Source organism: Xenia sp. Carnegie-2017, unplaced genomic scaffold (assembly GCF_021976095.1).
Source record: "Xenia sp. Carnegie-2017 unplaced genomic scaffold, XeniaSp_v1 HiC_scaffold_13, whole genome shotgun sequence".
Classification (NCBI taxonomy): Eukaryota; Metazoa; Cnidaria; class Anthozoa; order Malacalcyonacea; family Xeniidae; genus Xenia; species Xenia sp. Carnegie-2017.
This window is the reverse complement of record NW_025813436.1, coordinates 8,601,465-8,618,391: the sequence shown is the minus strand read 5'-3', so window position 1 is coordinate 8,618,391 and position 16,927 is coordinate 8,601,465. Positions and strand designations below refer to the sequence as shown.

General features: G+C 32.6%; 4 protein-coding genes and 1 long non-coding RNA gene across 5 annotated transcripts; 1 reads left to right on the top strand and 4 right to left on the bottom strand.

The window, feature by feature from the left end:
- Positions 1-198: 198 nt before the first annotated feature.
- LOC124433353 (protein phosphatase 1K, mitochondrial-like) lies at positions 199-2,106 on the bottom strand. The gene is made up of 2 exons (XM_046983115.1): positions 1,269-2,106; positions 199-984 (listed from the first exon to the last, which is right to left on the bottom strand). Exons 1-2 carry the CDS (start codon positions 1,798-1,800, stop codon positions 389-391), a joined length of 1,128 nt encoding a protein of 375 aa, XP_046839071.1. The 5' UTR covers positions 1,801-2,106; the 3' UTR covers positions 199-388.
- A 45-nt stretch (positions 2,107-2,151) lies between these two features.
- LOC124459445 lies at positions 2,152-3,440 on the bottom strand. Its single transcript, XM_047008897.1, has 6 exons — positions 3,297-3,440; positions 3,088-3,122; positions 2,957-3,017; positions 2,628-2,687; positions 2,483-2,510; positions 2,152-2,307 (listed from the first exon to the last, which is right to left on the bottom strand). Exons 1-6 carry the CDS (start codon positions 3,374-3,376, stop codon positions 2,155-2,157), a joined length of 417 nt encoding a protein of 138 aa, XP_046864853.1. The 5' UTR covers positions 3,377-3,440; the 3' UTR covers positions 2,152-2,154.
- LOC124459448 lies at positions 2,301-3,196 on the top strand. Its single transcript, XR_006953665.1, has 2 exons — positions 2,301-2,563; positions 2,655-3,196. It is a non-coding gene; the product is annotated as an uncharacterized LOC124459448 (long non-coding RNA).
- On the bottom strand, positions 3,376-7,180 carry LOC124433352 (protocadherin beta-1-like). The gene is made up of 9 exons (XM_046983114.1): positions 7,013-7,180; positions 6,576-6,758; positions 6,392-6,499; positions 6,171-6,222; positions 5,686-5,753; positions 4,436-4,527; positions 3,973-4,059; positions 3,724-3,792; positions 3,376-3,421 (listed from the first exon to the last, which is right to left on the bottom strand). Exons 1-9 carry the CDS (start codon positions 7,178-7,180, stop codon positions 3,376-3,378), a joined length of 873 nt encoding a protein of 290 aa, XP_046839070.1.
- LOC124433351 (protocadherin Fat 4-like) lies at positions 7,013-16,674 on the bottom strand. Its single transcript, XM_046983113.1, has 29 exons — positions 16,647-16,674; positions 16,465-16,548; positions 16,211-16,383; positions 15,800-15,862; positions 15,632-15,721; positions 15,379-15,489; positions 14,240-14,341; positions 13,889-14,014; positions 13,372-13,450; positions 13,193-13,299; positions 12,721-12,903; positions 12,300-12,431; positions 12,014-12,178; positions 11,792-11,859; positions 11,493-11,729; positions 11,143-11,323; positions 10,756-11,001; positions 10,510-10,557; positions 10,368-10,419; positions 10,064-10,194; positions 9,862-9,989; positions 9,633-9,720; positions 9,214-9,313; positions 8,957-9,051; positions 8,709-8,849; positions 8,494-8,608; positions 7,964-8,415; positions 7,636-7,815; positions 7,013-7,224 (listed from the first exon to the last, which is right to left on the bottom strand). Exons 1-29 carry the CDS (start codon positions 16,657-16,659, stop codon positions 7,210-7,212), a joined length of 3,705 nt encoding a protein of 1,234 aa, XP_046839069.1. The 5' UTR covers positions 16,660-16,674; the 3' UTR covers positions 7,013-7,209.
- Positions 16,675-16,927: the final 253 nt, after the last annotated feature.

The window sequence follows — 16,927 nt, the reverse complement described above, 5'->3', positions numbered from 1 at the left end:
CACCAATCATAGAGAGGGAATTGTTTTAAGCAACCAATAAGATTGCAGGTATTCTTGATGCTAATCGTAATATCCATTTTTGTTTGATTATTTCTGATAACTTTCTAATTTTATCTGTTACCATTGCAGAAATCGTTGCTGCACCCTAACCTACAAATGTTTTTTTTCAAATTTTACATTTCAAAAAATATACAAATGTAGATTTGAATATAAATTTTAATAAAAAGTACTCAAGACAAGAGTGTTTAAAAACTAATTAGATAGAGCAATATAACAAAATAAAAATCCTAACAAGATAACATTTAATTTTATGCTTTAGTATTCTGGTATAATTCCATCTAAATATGTATAGCAACAAAAATACATCTATGTTCTATTCAATATACAACTACTTGCATTTAGAAATATTAAAACTATTAGAAATTTTCATTTTACAAACATCAAGTTCGTTTTCTTCATCTTTGGTACCAAAAGATCTAAATGGTGCCATAATTACTGTTATATCATCAACTGAGCCAAACTGTGCTGCTGAGCTTGTTAGCAACTCTAAGGAATCGTCAGGAATTGTCGAGCTATTTAATATATTAACTGCTTGTTCAGTGGCCATTACATTTGAAATGCCATCAGTAAACAAAGCTAGAAAACTGTCCTTATCTTGATTAATTTTCACTGAATATATTTTAGGAACAGCATTTACACCATATGGCTTAAGATCAAAGTTACCAAAACATCTAGTCATGGCCAACCGACCATTAACCCTAGGGGTCATTTCACCATCTTCTTCTATCTTACCACCTCTTGCAAGAATACGATTCTTCTCCACTTTTGATAAGGCATTGTGGTCTTCAGTGAGTAGAACTGCCTTCCCATCATGACATAAAATGGCTTGACTATCTCCAACATTCCCTATAACAAGCTCTTCACCATTTTTTAAAATGGCTACAGTTGCAGTAGATCCTGATCGCACAAACTTGTCCTTGTTTTCTAAATGACAAACAATTCCAATTGTATTCACATCTACACCAGCAATTTTTAGGATGTATTTAAAACTTAATGCCAGTGATATATAATGGACAATTATCTTTGTTTACACCACGAAAAGTTGTACCACATAAAATTCATATAAATATTACACAGACACTTTTGGGGTCCATGGCAAAGATTAACCATGTGGGGTCAATGACAAAGCCAGGTTTAGGGTGAGTTACACTTTATAAACTATGTAAATGGACTAAAAAATTGTTTTTGTATCTCAGACATAGTTTCACCACTTTCACCATGCTGGAATTTGCTACGAACAATAAACGATAACTGTAGCCATACCTTCTTTTCCAGTGTCTTTGCCAATGCCATATCACAATCAAGAAAACCTTTCCGCAAAGCTGTTGTGAGAGAAGAACCACGTTCAAGCATGTTTCGCACGTACTCATGCAAATTGTTTTGAACAAAATTTACAACGAATGAGCCTCCATGTCCATCAAAAATGCCAAGAAACATGATCTCTCGAGATAACTCAGTAACTTGAACTCTATCTTCGTTATATTTCTTCAAACCTTTCAAACTTTTATGTTTGATGTTATTAATATCCACACGATTCAAAAGCCAAGCGTCATCTGTTTGCCAGCCACCAATTTTATCGTTGTTATTTAAAGCAAGATTCCCATCGTCACTCCAAAGTCTAGGTTTTTTGAAGCGTTCATCACTTAAATAACGACTGAATATGTACAAAACAGTTTTAGTCTCAGTGTAGCCGAATTTTAAAACGAATTTCGACAAACGGCGAGCAGAAAAAACCCTCATATTCAGTCATGACCACAGCGCGAATAAAGCTGTTATCAAAATAATAAATAAGAGCTTTGGCTGATGTAATCAAGGATTCCTAATTTCCTATAACTGGAAATATTTTATATTTCATTACCGTGGGCTTTCAAGTAGTTCAAAAACCGGTTTTTGCTCGTAAAATAGAACACCAACTTTTTTGTGTGAAAGATGATTGCCTGTATTATTAGAAAAAAACCTTTGTTAGCTAGTTTATGGTTGTTTAACATTTGCGAATTTATTTATTACATTGTAAACATAAAGTCGATGTCAGAAACATTAAAATACCAAAATCACGTTAAAAAATAAAAAAATAGATATCGCGGGTTTTCCTTTTTAAATACTCGTCACTCCCTCCTCGTTGTCATCATTCATTTCTAAATCTAATATTCCATCATCACCCACTGTTCCTTTGACGGACGGATTATCAAATGTTCGTACTGAGGGGATATCGCTTACAACATCGCGAAACGTCGCCATGGATAATGCCTAAAAATGTGTACTGCGTTAATTTCTAAAATTTTCGACATTGAAATATTTCACATATGTATGTAACATCAACACAAATCTTCAAAAGAACGCTTCAAAGTTATGGAGTACATATTCGTCTATTGGGTGTCGGTGCAATACAAAATCACCAAGATATGTATTGATGTATGGATACCTTCGACTCGTAAATCTTGGATGTGTTACTGTGAAGAATAGTGAATCATTTCATTAATACAACAATTCAATGATTACAAAGGTAAGATATTTTTCTAATGAACAACCACAAGAGTTATATTTAATGAAGCAAATGCAATGGTAACCTGTTTTGATCATTTTCTGTTTTCCAGGCGTCGCAAAGATCCAACCAAATTGGGTTAGAGCTACATGATGAAAAAACATCAAAATATCGAGATTTATATATTGAAGACAACTTAAGAAGTTACCAAGAGACACTATCATGAAAAAACTGCGTTTGAAACGACAAAACTTTACAATTTTACGAGACAAAGTATAATAAAATGATGAAATGTGATGGTCTTGTATCGTCAACAATACCTATTTCATAAACATTTATTATTTCGTCAGGAAAACAACATTGGTAAAATAGGTAGGCTGTAGGGGTGGAGGTTAAAACCTGTTCTCAACATACCCTTCATTAACATGCATGTTTGTTCCTGGAGTCGATATATTGAAAGACTGTTTTTGTACACCTTTGGAAATGAAAACAATATGTTAGCAGTTAAAGATATTTCCTCAGACGATAAACATAAAAAAGCCTACCCTTTGCTTTAGCTGCTCTTAGTTTTCTTTGATGACTGCAAAATATAATAGAAAATACAATTCTACAGCTTTCTATAAAAACCATTTTAAGTGATCAAAGTCATGAAAATACGCTCTAATATATATTAGCGTCTCTCCTTTTCAGGACAACATAACGTCACTACTTTACTACTTAATAATCCATATGTTATAATCTTGCAGATACAAACCTTCGTCTCATAAGAGAAATGACACACAAAAAACACAATAGTAACATCAACAATACTATGGAAAGCACTATGGCAGCCATTAGTACTGTGTCAAAACCTTTATTTTCAATGTCTGCTTGCTTTGGCTATAAACGGAATTATTTGAAATGAGTTTGTACAATAAATTTCTCTATCTAAACTTTGCACCTTAATGCGAACAAAATAAGTCCTTTTATGTATATTCTGAATAATTTTCGTTTAAAGAAAAAGAAGCAAATAAATAAAGTTCAAGAAGTTTCTTACCTCAACAGCGTGAACTTTATACTTTTGAAATATTGAGATCAGTTTGTCGTAGTTGGCATCAATTCGCCTGCAAAGAGCAACACGTTCACACTTTAGAAACCATAACTAATAAACGTTGAATGTTTCATGAAAGTCAATGACGTACCTTAATGCCTTGCGTTTGTCCACAACTTGGTTTGTTTTTGGATCAACAGCATGCATGAAGATGTCCGTCCTAAGCAAAAATACCTTAAAGAGATCACTGAGGAGACACAAATTGTAAACATAAAAAAGTATATTCTGCAGCTCCAAAAAAATTATTAATAATTTGAAACAACACTTATTAACAAAAGATGGAGCCTATATGAACTTTTTCATACACCAAATGATCAGGTCGAAGTATAAGCAATCATACTTTGATAAGTCGTATCTTCCGTTGTCTTGAAGATGATACTGAATGTTATCAATATTAAACTCCAGACCTGTAGCTTCGTCGAGAATTCTGCAAAAAGTGTAAATAGACAGTTTATACTGTACTGTAGACGTAAAGTTTACAGTATACCATATTGACCACAGAGAAGTTTATGCTACACCCTATTGTCGATAGAAAAGCTTATGGTATACTGCAGTCTATGGTCAACTGCTACAGTTTATGTTACATGTAGTAGACCATAGAAACGTTTATGCTACACCATATTGACTATAGAGAAATCTATACTATATTGAAGTTGACCATAAAGAAGTGTATATGCTATATCATTTTGACCACAGAGAACTGTACGTATGCCAAGTCGTTATCAATTACAAGAAAAAGATAAACCAGGCGGGTGGGCATGCGCCTTAGTTATCAAAGTTTCATCATTCTAAAGAACACAAACCTCTTAATTTTATCTATGTTGTTGCGTACATACTCTGTATCATTGATTCCTAATGTTAAACGGACTCGTTGATCATCTACCAAGACGAATATCTTAAAAAAAGATAAAATGTCTCATCATCTTGTGCCTCGTGTGTGAGTAAAGAGATCATCTTACTGTAACGTTGGTTTTGGCAATCTTAGAAGGATCTTCACACGAATAAATAAAGGAATATTTTCTTCCTACACCACTTGCAAAGTACTGTTGTTGACCCGCCAGTATCCAGCCTGTTTCTTTTTCCACACTCAATAACTCCGCAGGATGCAGGTCAACGACTTTATAAATAAGTTTACTGTTATTACCAATATCTTTATCGATACACTAAAATTATAAAGATGAAATATTGCATCATTTCCAATAAGTTTGCTTATTTTAAAAGCAAATACATGAGCATTAGACCCCACTTCATGACGATGGTAAAAAGTATTTCTGAGAGATACATGTAACTTTGACATAAACAATGACAATGAGTCAGACAACTCATGCACATATTACTAAGTTACTAACCACATTAATTCATGTGCTTTGTCATGCATATTCATGTTTCATATGTGGGAATTAAATCTGTTGAAGTCCGCAAGCACTACTACCTTAAGAATACAAACTCACCGTAATTCGTGTTATTTTGCTATTGTATTCAGCACTTTCCGATACTCCTACATCATATAAATTTTAATGATGTTACACAAAGAGTACAACAATGTGTTATAAACGCTGCTCACAAAAATAATAATGAAGAAAACATAAAAGCATGAGAAAAACCTTATTGAAGAACTTACCAGCTTTGTAAGAATTATATTCAAAGTACGGTGCGTTGTCATTTTCATCCGCGATAATGATTTTAACAACTTGAACGTTTTTCATAACTGCAATTTTGGAAAACAAAAACGAATTGGAAATGATGGCGACATCTTAAAATTTTTAACTATCAAATTACCCGAAAGAGATGGATCAATCAAGGTGGAAATAAATTCCTCAACTTTCTACAATGAAAAAAGACAAAAACGTACACGACAATTCCATGCAAATAAAATAAAGGTAGAAATCATTTAAGTATTTAAGTAGTTAGTACCTTTTCATTGAAGACAGCGACATAAATATGGAACGTACTGTTTTGTTCACGATCCTAAATTCATAAAAAATCCATAGAGGAACATACGTAAATATTTTCATAATTGCCAAAAGAGAGGCGAAAATGATTTAAAACGTACGAGAGATTTTGTCGTTGTGATAGTACCACTTGTTTCACCAATGGCAAAAATATTTGCCCCATTTCCTCCTAAAAAATAAGACGTTTGATTTTTAGTTCATGCACGTATGAGATGTTTTTGTTCTTGGTTTCATTGTTTACATAAAGAAAACCAATCGTAATAACTGATGATACTTTTTACATAAAAGACGTGAATATCGACAAATCTTTCAACCCAAACAAGTTACGTATGGCATACTTTTGTCATGTTTAATGGAAAATTAATGAAATATTTACAAACAAGATAATTTATAACGATAGGTTTAAACATTATTTTGTTTAAGATTTGTCAGTAGGACCAGCTTTCCTAGAAAATATTATTTATTATAAGATGAATTTCTTCGCGCTCATTGTGTGATTGAGGTAAGCCAATCACATCTAGTAACTTACCAATAATGTAATAGAAGATAGTGTCTGTCGGATCCAGATCCAATGCAGTCAAATTACCTACAAATGAACCGGGTGCCTTGTTTTCAAAGACACTTAAGGTAACACTTTTCTAAAAAATAAGAACAAATCGAATAGGTTTATCGTCAAATTGTGCTAAAGTATAGATAATTGACTGACTAATGTATCACTACATATAATGTGATTAAATTGTGCATAATTAAGCTGCAACCTCTGACTTATAGTATGTTTCTAGCTAAATGATGGTGGACACGAAGTACCTGAAAGAAAAATGGACGATTGTCATTTACATCCCGGATGTTGATTGTGATGACTTGAATATCGGACTGAAGACTCGGCGAGCCAAAGTCGTAGGCCTGGACACCAATCTATATGTCAACGACACAAACATCTCTGCGTAACCAAACTTTTAGAAAAGATGAAATAATCATAAATTTAATAAACCTGATATTGTTGTAAAGATTCATGATCCATTGTTTTGACGGTGAACACTATTCCAGTTTTGTTATTGATTTCAAAAACTCCATCATCATTTCCACTGACAATTCTATAACCTATCTTAGCATTTTCACTTAAATCAGCGTCAGTAGCATAAACACGAGTTACGATGCTTCCTATCGTTGCATTCTATAATCAACAAAAATTATGAACTACTATAATCTACAGTAAGCAGGAACAATTTTTTCTTGGGGTTTCAACCACTCATATAAAGCTCAATCGAAGGAATGCACAATTAAAAACTTAAAAACTGAATTTCATATTTCAAGATGTTCTTGGGTAGCCTAAGTTCATAATCTTTATAAGTGAGTAACAACAGCAAGAACACAAGGTGAAAGCGTATATATATACTTATGCAAAATTAAATCATTCCTGTACTTTACCTCTAGTATTTCAAGTATCTTATTGTCGATTACAAGTACAGGATTCTGATCGTTTGTATCAGTGACAATGACGTCAACAGTCACGTTACTCGACAAAGATGGAGTCCCATGATCCTTGGCGTTCACAATGAGTTGATGTTTATGTTTTGTCTCTCTATCAAGCTTCATTCCAATGGTTATAACTCCGGTCGTTTTATTTATAATGAAGATTCCTTAATAAAGAATAATGCTTGTCTTGTTATACATATAAGTTTGCGCTTTCCGCACATTCTATTTCAAAATAACATAGACTCATTTCTAAATATCATTTCATTATTTTCAGTGATTAAAACAGATTAATTTCATACAAAGCACAGTATTATAAAACAACACGAAATTTGCAAACAAAATCATTTCAAAGAAAAACAATTTCGGTTTTCATGTTTTGTTGAAAACACCGAAAAGGTTCTTCAAAAAAGACCGTTAATATTACTGTAGAAAAAGACATCTTTACTGTAGAAAAATACAAAAACTAAATTTGGACGACTACAGGACACATCTCAACTCTAGAATTAGTTATATGCAGCTATGTAATCAGAAAAAACGCAAATGACAAAACATTGATGATGTTTATACCAACACACCGTCAACATTTCCATCCACAATAAAATACGAGATTCTTTCGTTTTCTTCAATATCTGCATCACTGCTGATACGGTGAGAATTTCTTCATTAAGTTCAAAACTCTCTGGAATTTTTTTTCTGTAAGTGTTTTGTCGAAATACTGGTGCGTTGTCGTTGTAATCCAACACGACAATGGTTAACTGAAATACAAAATGGCATTAATTTCAATGGAGTACAAAAGTAATCTCATGAAGTACAATGCAATCTCATGGAGAACAATGCAATCTCACGAAGTACAATATAATCCTCGAGAAAAAAGCCAAAATCATGATAATTTACTCAAATTACCTTAGCACTGGTTTCCTGAACAGTTTTATTCATAAATTTGTTTAAAGTTCGAGCGACGACAGTCAACTCATATTTATCCTTTCTTTCTCGATCCAGGTTTTTTGTATTAGCAACGTAAACGCTGCCATTCTCGAACCCAATCCCAAACACTTCGTCTTCGTTTCCATCAGTAATAAAATAATAAATTTTTCGATGATGGAGTTCAAAGTCATCATCCGTTGCAATTATTTGAGTGATGTTAACACCAAGTGAAACATTCTCATTCACTGTCGCTGACCATGTATCCTGAGCAAACGCAGGAGCATTGTCATCAGTGTCTGTGATCGTGACGTATAAGGAGACATTACTACATAGTCGTGGAACTCCATTGTCACATGCAGTGACAGTTACTGTGAAATTACGACGTTTCTCAAAGTTTAAAGATGTTGCCGTTTTAACCTCTCCTGTAATGGCTAAATTATGGCAAGGGAAATATTAAAATACGAACACGTTCATTCTAATTTCGAAAAAAAACTTATTTAAAAACTTACATCCAATAGAAAAGACATGATTTCCATCTTCAATGTTTCCTTCTGACTCCAATTCATAAGTCACCGCACCTGCAGGTCCATCGTCCATATCCACGGCTTGCACGATACAATCAATCTTACAATGTTGCATGGAAAAATACGTAAATTAAGTAGATTAAAATCAACGACGTTCCAATTCCTTCAATATACACAGCTAAGTAAGAATGGTTACATACAGATGTTCCTTTTGTTGTATCCTCGGGAACTGAAGCAGAATAAGACGATTTATTAAAGTTTGGTATAACATCATTAACATCCAGAACATTAATAGTGACATTTGTTCTTCCTTGTAACGAAGGTTTTCCATGATCAATAGCCTTAACATAACAAACATAAGATAATAAGTAAATATTATTAACGATACTTAAAACTGACAATATCTTTCTCGAAGTATTATGTTGTGCGTAAATAAATGTAAGTTTACCTTAACTGTTAAGAAATACTGCGAAACTTTTTCACGATCTAAGGGTCGAGAGGTTGAAATTTCTCCAGTTTCATTGTTGATGACTAAAGCGAAGCCTGAACATAAAAATACAGTTTATCAAATTTATCAATTCTCCACAAGATCATTCGATAAAAAATTTCAAGAGTCTACAAAACAGTATTGAACAAAACCATGAAAAGGCATTGACTGACGAATTGTTATATAAAACCATTTCAAAAATTGATAGTTTCACAAACCAATATTTCCATTAGAAAATGAATAAGTAATCAATTTGTTTTTTTCGCTATCTCTGTCATCAGCACGAAGATAAACGATGTGAGTTCCTGGAGGACGATTCTATACGTAGCAATTAAAAACATTGAGCATTCTTAAATTCAATGATTAAGTTCTATACGTAGCAATTAAAAACATTGAGCATTCTTAAATTCAATGATTAAGTTCTATACGTAGCAATTAAAAACATTGAGCATTCTTAACTTCAATGATTAAGTTCTAATAGCAATTAAAACATTGAGCATTCTTAACTTCAATGAAGTAGCAATTAAAAACATTGAGCATTCTTAAATTCAATGAACATACATTAAGATAACATCGAAAAGTGTTTATTGGCAGTTCGCAAAAAACTTTGTGTCTTAAAATTGAAATAAAATTTCACCTCAGTAACGGTAAAACTATATTCTGGTTGGCCAAATCTTGGACTGTTATCGTTTATATCTAGTAATTCCACAACAAGTTGATATTCTCTGCAAAAAAATGACAATTTGTAAACATGTGAATTTTTTGAACATTTACAGTAAACCCATACACAGCAAACGGCAACAATGTCATAGCCAAGTGTGGAATAAATAACCATGTATAACACCATAGCCACCATCACAACATACCCAGATAACATACGGGGTGTCCCTTTGTCTGTGGCAACGATTTTTAACGAGTATAATCGAACTGTTTCGAAATCTAATTCTTTAGCAACGCTAATTTCACCAGTATGCGAATCAATGTGAAATTTCCCCTGTAAAAAAGACAGATTATCTTTACATTTTACAATGACATAACTAAAACGATTTCATTTATTGATGAACTTACCTCACTGTTACCATCTGCAATCGTGTACTCAACAGTCCCATTCAATCCCAAGTCATTATCTACGGCGGTATTATTGACGACTGTAGAATTGATTGTACTTGGTCCTTCTTTTATTTGGATTTTATCAACGACTAACAAGAAAACATGATTTAAATTTATGGTATTTAGTGATCACATAACTTATAATCTAATACTTGATGATTAGAAAAATCACAATCATTTTTCATTAAAGATATTCTTCCAAAAATCATAAGTTTGTACTGAAATATATAAAATATATTAGCTTAGCATGTGATGCACTCACTCATAGAAAATTCTGGAGTGTTATCATTTTCATCCAATATTTGAACAATAAGCTATAGTATAAAGATGAAAGAAACAAAAATCTTGAGAATGAAAAATTAAAATAAAAAATTTGACACAAAAAAACGTCAAAAAATACTCACAGTTGTATAAGCAAACATTTTTGGGTCTCCGCTGTCGGAAACAGACACCTAGAAAATAGATTGACAGTCTAATAAAAGGGAAAAAAACAATTCTCAATTCTTGTCTTACAACAATTCTGCAGATAATTTTACAAGAATGGTTTTTTAAACATAAAATGAGAACAGAACATTATCATGTACTTCGAGATCATTAAACCTCACATTTTTTACATTTTTCTGATGTTACATCAACCAAGAATAACATACATTCAATATGTAGAACGATGTTTTTTCTCTGTTGGGCGAGCTTCTAGTAAGGACAAGACCGTCTATGTTGATGGTAAACATCTTTTCATTATTCCCATCAACAATTGTGTAGACAAGCTCCGCATTCAATCCATTATCCTTGTCAAAAGCATGAAGTTGAACCAGTGGAAAGTCAATACCAACATTTTCAACCAATGATAAGTTGTAAAATGTTTGATTAAAATACGGTGTGTTATCATTTTTATCCTAGAAAGAACAAAAGAGTTTGTTCGCCTATTCAAATACAACACATTGAAACCATCTTTTTTATTGTAAGCAGAACAACACTAAAGACTTTCGGCCTTAGCGCAAGATAATGCAATACTTTGATAATTTTATAGGACAAACCTTTACAAATATGACGATACTTTTAGTTGAGTTTAAAGGTGGTATTCCCTGATCTTTAGCCATAACGACGAGCGTGAACTCAGACTTCGTTTCATAGTCAATAATACCAGAGTTGGTGATGTTTCCTGTTATGTTGTTGATTGTAAAGTTTTTAAGAAGATTGCCATTCATTATGTAGTATCTTATATCCGAATTAGAACCACTGTCTGCATCTGTTGCCTGATAAAAATACATGGATAAGACTGTTAGCTTTTCATTTTTTTATCTAGAAGATTAGAATAAACCAGCAGCTGTAAACTGCTTTCACCAACTGTATGATTTTTACAATTAAAGAAAATTAGTTATGTCACCTGAACTGTAAAATAAAATCCATGTCTTTCATTTTCCTCAATGAATGCAATTTTGGTGTGGATGGATTAAATATTGGTGGATTATCGTTATTATCAATGATGGATATAATCAACGTGACTTCAGTGATCTTGTTACCACCATCCTTTGCTTGAAGTCCAATATAAAACAATGTTCGTGATTCATAATCTAAACTTCTCGCAACAGATATTGTTCCATTCTCCTTATCAACCAAAAACCTTCATTACAATTACAAAAAACGTTTAAAGTTTGATCTCCTGATCAATTCAAATTCACTCACATATCAGCTCCATTTCCAATCAAAGAATACGTGACGTCACCATAGTAACCAGCATCATTATCACTTGCCTCAATAAAATAAGAATTGGAAAAACTAAAGCTACAATACATAAGATATTATGCTTAATGGGAACGATAAATACACTCATAAAGTGTACGAGCACAAATACTTTATTCTGTGTGAATAGAAACTGAAATATCGAAGGTAATACACGAACTATACCATTATCTGTCCGATATTTGTCCCAACAACATCTCCTTCGTTGACACTTAAATTATACTGACTTTGATTGAAAACAGGATTGTTGTCGTTGATGTTCGTTATTATCACAAAGACTGTTTGATTTGAAGAGTATTTTTCAACCGAATCGGTTTCCGTAGCAATGACCTAAGATTTCAATTTAACAATCTGTAACTCAAGCTCTAGTATCATAAAGCAAAGTTGGACTCGTTTTGGGGTGTAGCAAAGCTCAATATACTACTATTTTTGCAACAAAACAAACTCTTACCAGAATAGTGTAATTTTTCTTCATTTCATAATCAACAGACTTGTTTAAAGCAATCCTTCCAATAATTGGGTCAATCGTAAATGTGCCATTATGGTCACATAACATGGAGTATTGAAACTTTGCATTCCTTGCCTATTGCAGAGATTAAGATCATTTCATTTTTTATAGCTACAACTGATTAAAACTGTACAGAATATCTCGATCAGTTTTTAGCAATAAATTTAGATGTCATCTTCAAATAATTGAAGAGTTAATAATGCAAACTTTAACACGAATATATTTATGACATCTTAATGTTCAAGTGCTTCAAACAAGTATCACAAGTAAATTCACTTTATTTCTACCATAAATTTTCTATATGAATTTATGAATCTAAATTATTGTTTATTTTAGTTGAAACAGGAATACAGAAACATATCACCTCTCTGTCGTTATCATAGGCGCCCATTCGGAAAAAGATAGTCGTTCCTATAGGAGTATTTTCAGGAATATTTGTTGAGTATAAAAATCCCTCTGTTGGAAATGTTGGCTTGTTGTCATTCAGATCTCTTATTGTTACAAAAACAACAGCATCACCAGTTGTTTTATCAGGTATTTCTGTAGCCTAAAGAAAACATGTATAAGAAACAGCAATCATTACATAACATGTCACTGCTCGAACAGTTGAAATTAAAGTAGTCAAAGTAAAATAATAGCCAGGTTTGATCGTTACAAAATGATTCATCAAATTCACCAAAAAAAACCAATATAATGAAAAGCATATTTCAAGAGAAGTTGAAAAAAAAACTGGAAGCTTAAAATTTAACCAACAATTACACAAGCGTCGCTTCAAACCAAAAAGATGCAAGGTAAATAAAATCAAGATAAAATTATTACTTATCCACAATGAATACCTCAACAGTCAATTCAAAATAGTCATCGCCATTATCACGGTCAATCGATGAATTCACATAAATTTTTCCTGAAGAATTATCAATCCTGAAGTGGTAATTATGATTTCCTGAAAAAAATGATTGACATTCATCGTTAAACAATGACATATCATTGATATAAGTCGGGCAAATTAATTTACCTGCAACGATGGAGTAAATAACCGGATTCTTAATTCCTCTATCACCGTCAAACGCTCTAGTTTGAATGACAACACTGTCCTAAAAATTTGAGATAAAAGTAAAAATTTCCAAGTACTACACAATATTCAAAGCTCGACAGTAGATATTGCTTCAAATAGCGTCTTTCACACAATTTAAATTAAAAACCAAACTTAAGACAATCTCCAGGGAGGGATCCTAACGTTTAACGAGACATTAGTTTCCTTTTATCTTTAATCAAAGATTTAGCGAGCAGATTATCCAATAACACAATACTAAATCCAAGATAAAGAAATCAAGCATGGGAACAATTACCAAGGATTACAAAATGCATAAAATCATACTCAACCGTCCACTCCAAAAGATTGAAGGTAAATTTTGAAACAACAAATCACGGAAAACAAAATAAATTTTTACTCGAAAGAGCAGCTGGTTTACGAGGGAACCAAGTATAGAAGACTTTTCAAAACATTGCTAACTAATGTCCTACAAACACACCTTGGCAATATTTTCATCAATATCAGCGCGATATGATGATTTTTCAAACACAGGAGGTTGGTCACTTTGATCTTTGACTTCAATCACTAAATTTGTGGTAGAATTCAAAGACGGGACACCATGATCCTAATGAAAATGATAAAACAAAGAAACTCCAAGTCCAAGGAAATCCATACTACTCTGCAACAGTTAAATGACTATAGTGGGGATTCTTTTGGTCAAAATTAAAAAGGAATTTGTGCACTTTACATGTGAACTCGTCATGACATTTCACTAAAGATATGACATCAAATGTTGCAGACTGAGTATTAATACACTAATAGAAAAAATTACAAAAATTTAGTATTTTACCTTTACGAGAATGCCAAGATTATAATGATTTCTTTTTTCGTAATCCAACGTTTCATTGGTCTTTAACTTAACATGACCAGTCGCTGCATTTATGTCAAAAAACTACCAAAATAACAAAATATCAATTTTGAGTTGGACCAGTTGTATAGAAATGATGTTGATTTCCAAAACAAGCCGTTTGCATTGTTATAAATTATAAAATATATTCTTCAGTTATTTCTTCTTTTCGACAGACAATAATATTAATTAGAATACAATTTAATGCAAACAGGCAGTCACTGCTGTATTCAATTCACCTTTCTGACGGTAAACACACGTGTCAAAAAAGACGAGATCAAATTACAAAATTTGGACAATCAAATAGTCGGACATAGTATTGTACTTGTAGAAGAGTAGCAATAAAATAGAAAGAAGATACTTTTGGGGCATTTGTAAATGTTATTTTATTCTTAGGTGATCTCGGGGTCTGGTGGGCGGAAGCTTGCTACGTATTGGCATCTATCTCCCAAGTAGGATAGCGTGGAGGGGCCGAAATCTCTTACCGAAACGTTAACATGCGGCGTTCTAGTGCCTTAAGATTAACAAGGTATCGGGAAGCATGGCCCGAAAACGGGGTTTTTTGCTTTCGAATTTTATCTTTTTGTTTATTTTGCAAGACTTCTTCTCATAAAATAAACCAAGCAATGTTTCAATTAACCTCTTACACTGTGCCTTTTTTTGACACGTAAAATTTAAGACTACCTTAAACATGTTGTATACAATTTTTATTGGTTCATTTCTATCTCTTAACTCACTCATTTACTGTTTCTCATGTATAACGAGCAAACTATTCAAGGGATTCATGGCAAACAAGGATTATGTGGTTCACTTAATTAACATTGCTCTAGTGCTCAACTATCTCGGGGTATCAGGAGGCATGGACCAAAAACGATATTTTTTGTTTTCAAAATTTCAGATTCAAAAATGCCCAAAACCTCAAAAGCATCTCCTAACCATTTTATTGCCGCTATTCTACATAAACTATACTAAGCCCGATCATTTGATGGTCCGAATTTTGCAATTTGATTTCGTATTTTTGACACGTGTGCTTACCGTCGGAAAGGTGGATTGAAAATGGTAAGACAGAGGGTGCTCAATACCTGACAATCATCTAGTTTACATTCGTCTGTAAAGAAAAAGGAAAACTTTCCTGACGTTCCAATATCAGCATCGCTTGCAGAAATATTGTACAAATCGTTGCTTGGCGAGTTCTGTTCAATAACAAATATAGATTCAAGCAAATTTCGAAATAATTTCCTGCGTTGATTGATTGACTTCACTTTTTAAAAAAATTAAAGCCCAAACACTCTTCCAATTTCAAGTTCTATGAGGACAATTCAGGAGTTTTGGTACCTCAAAAATACTTCTGAAGTAAGGTGTCTTGAGAAATATTGGTTTATTGTCATTTTCATCTTCCACATAAAGTTTAACATGGTGTTTTGACTGCAAAAAGGTAACAAAATGATTAAAAAAGTCCACAAAAACAGCTCATTCTTCCTTTCCATACTATCATTTAATTACCTCTCTTGCAGTTGACATGACGTAGTCTTTAACCCCAATATAAAACGCGTACTCGCCATGTGCCTAAATAATGTAATTTAATACAATTTAAATGATGATTTGAAATCGACAAGAAGAGCAATCTTTATAAACAAATGTTCGAGAAGAAAAGTAAACTAATATTTTAGCAAGACAAGAAAAAATATGAAATTCTTGAATCTACAAATGGTTCCATAGACGTAACAGAAATTGATTTTAAAGATTTGAAATGCCAACTTTAACAACAAGTAAAAAGCTAATACATAAAATGAATAGTGAATAAATACATTATGCACGTGACCAAAACTTACTTAATCACATGCTGAATTGAATATAAATTCAAAACAACATATTCTGCAATGCATCAAAAATACACCATGAAAAAGAAGTTACCTCACGATCAAGAGGTTTTTTAAGTCGTAATTTTCGCATCAGAGGACTGAATCCTGTTGCATTATCATTGCCAAAATTGTCGACAATTTCGAATAAATCCTCTCCAACACTATCCAAAAACATCGTGATTTTCTCAGTTTCGGGACCAACTGCCTCGAAATCAAACAATGAACCTATATAAACAAGAAACATGCTGCTTTTAATTAAAACTACCAAAATTGTGCTCATTTCATAAAACAAACACATTTGGCTACCTTTCATGTTTTCTTTAGTTCGCAAAGTTCTGGGAGGATTTTTAAAGTACGGCAACTCATTTCTAGAAGCTTGAGCCCTTACGTCTAAAACAATGTCAAAAAAAAACACTAATATCAAGAACGACTGTATCGGAGAAATATATATTTTATGCATGTAGTATACATATGATAAAACTGTTTACATAAAATTATCATGGAACCACTTGTATACTCTGATATTGTAAGGATCGATTTTTTTTGCCTCAGTCGTTTATGAGTATTCAGTAATAAAAATTTCATATAGATATGGAAACACCATAATGACCACAATACAAGAATTCAAGTGAATGGTTTGAACCCGGGAATATTGTCACATGTTTGTAGATGTAGATCGTCCAACATGAAAATAACTGTTGGTGTTGATGTTATCCGATGTTTTGTCAACCTTAGCGGTAGCAATCTTCAGAGTTACTTTTCTGACGAT

Bases quoted from the DNA above. Each gene is read 5' to 3' on its own strand.
- LOC124433353 (XM_046983115.1), bottom strand. From the start codon at position 1,800: ATGAGGGTTTTTTCTGCTCGCCGTTTGTCGAAATTCGTTTTAAAATTC. The intron at 985-1,268 runs GTGAAACTATGT...TTTGTCATTTAG, and splicing joins ATTCCAGCATGGTGAAAGTG to AAAACAAGGACAAGTTTGTG.
- LOC124459445 (XM_047008897.1), bottom strand. From the start codon at position 3,376: ATGGCTGCCATAGTGCTTTCCATAGTATTGTTGATGTTACTATTGTGT. The intron at 3,123-3,296 runs GTTTGTATCTGC...TATATTTTGCAG, and splicing joins ATTTCTCTTATGAGACGAAG to TCATCAAAGAAAACTAAGAG. The intron at 2,511-2,627 runs GTTACCATTGCA...TATTCTTCACAG, and splicing joins ACAGAAAATGATCAAAACAG to TAACACATCCAAGATTTACG.
- LOC124433352 (XM_046983114.1), bottom strand. From the start codon at position 7,180: ATGAAGCTTGATAGAGAGACAAAACATAAACATCAACTCATTGTGAAC. The intron at 5,754-6,170 runs GTAATTTGACTG...CTTATTTTTTAG, and splicing joins GGCACCCGGTTCATTTGTAG to GAGGAAATGGGGCAAATATT. The intron at 4,528-5,685 runs GTACGTTTTAAA...TCTTTTTTTAAG, and splicing joins TCACAACGACAAAATCTCTC to ATATTCGTCTTGGTAGATGA.
- LOC124433351 (XM_046983113.1), bottom strand. The intron at 12,904-13,192 runs GTATTCATTGTG...TGTTTTCTTTAG, and splicing joins ATTTTGAATTGACTGTTGAG to GCTACAGAAATACCTGATAA. The intron at 11,730-11,791 runs GTGAGTGAATTT...ATTGTAATGAAG, and splicing joins ATTGGAAATGGAGCTGATAT to GTTTTTGGTTGATAAGGAGA.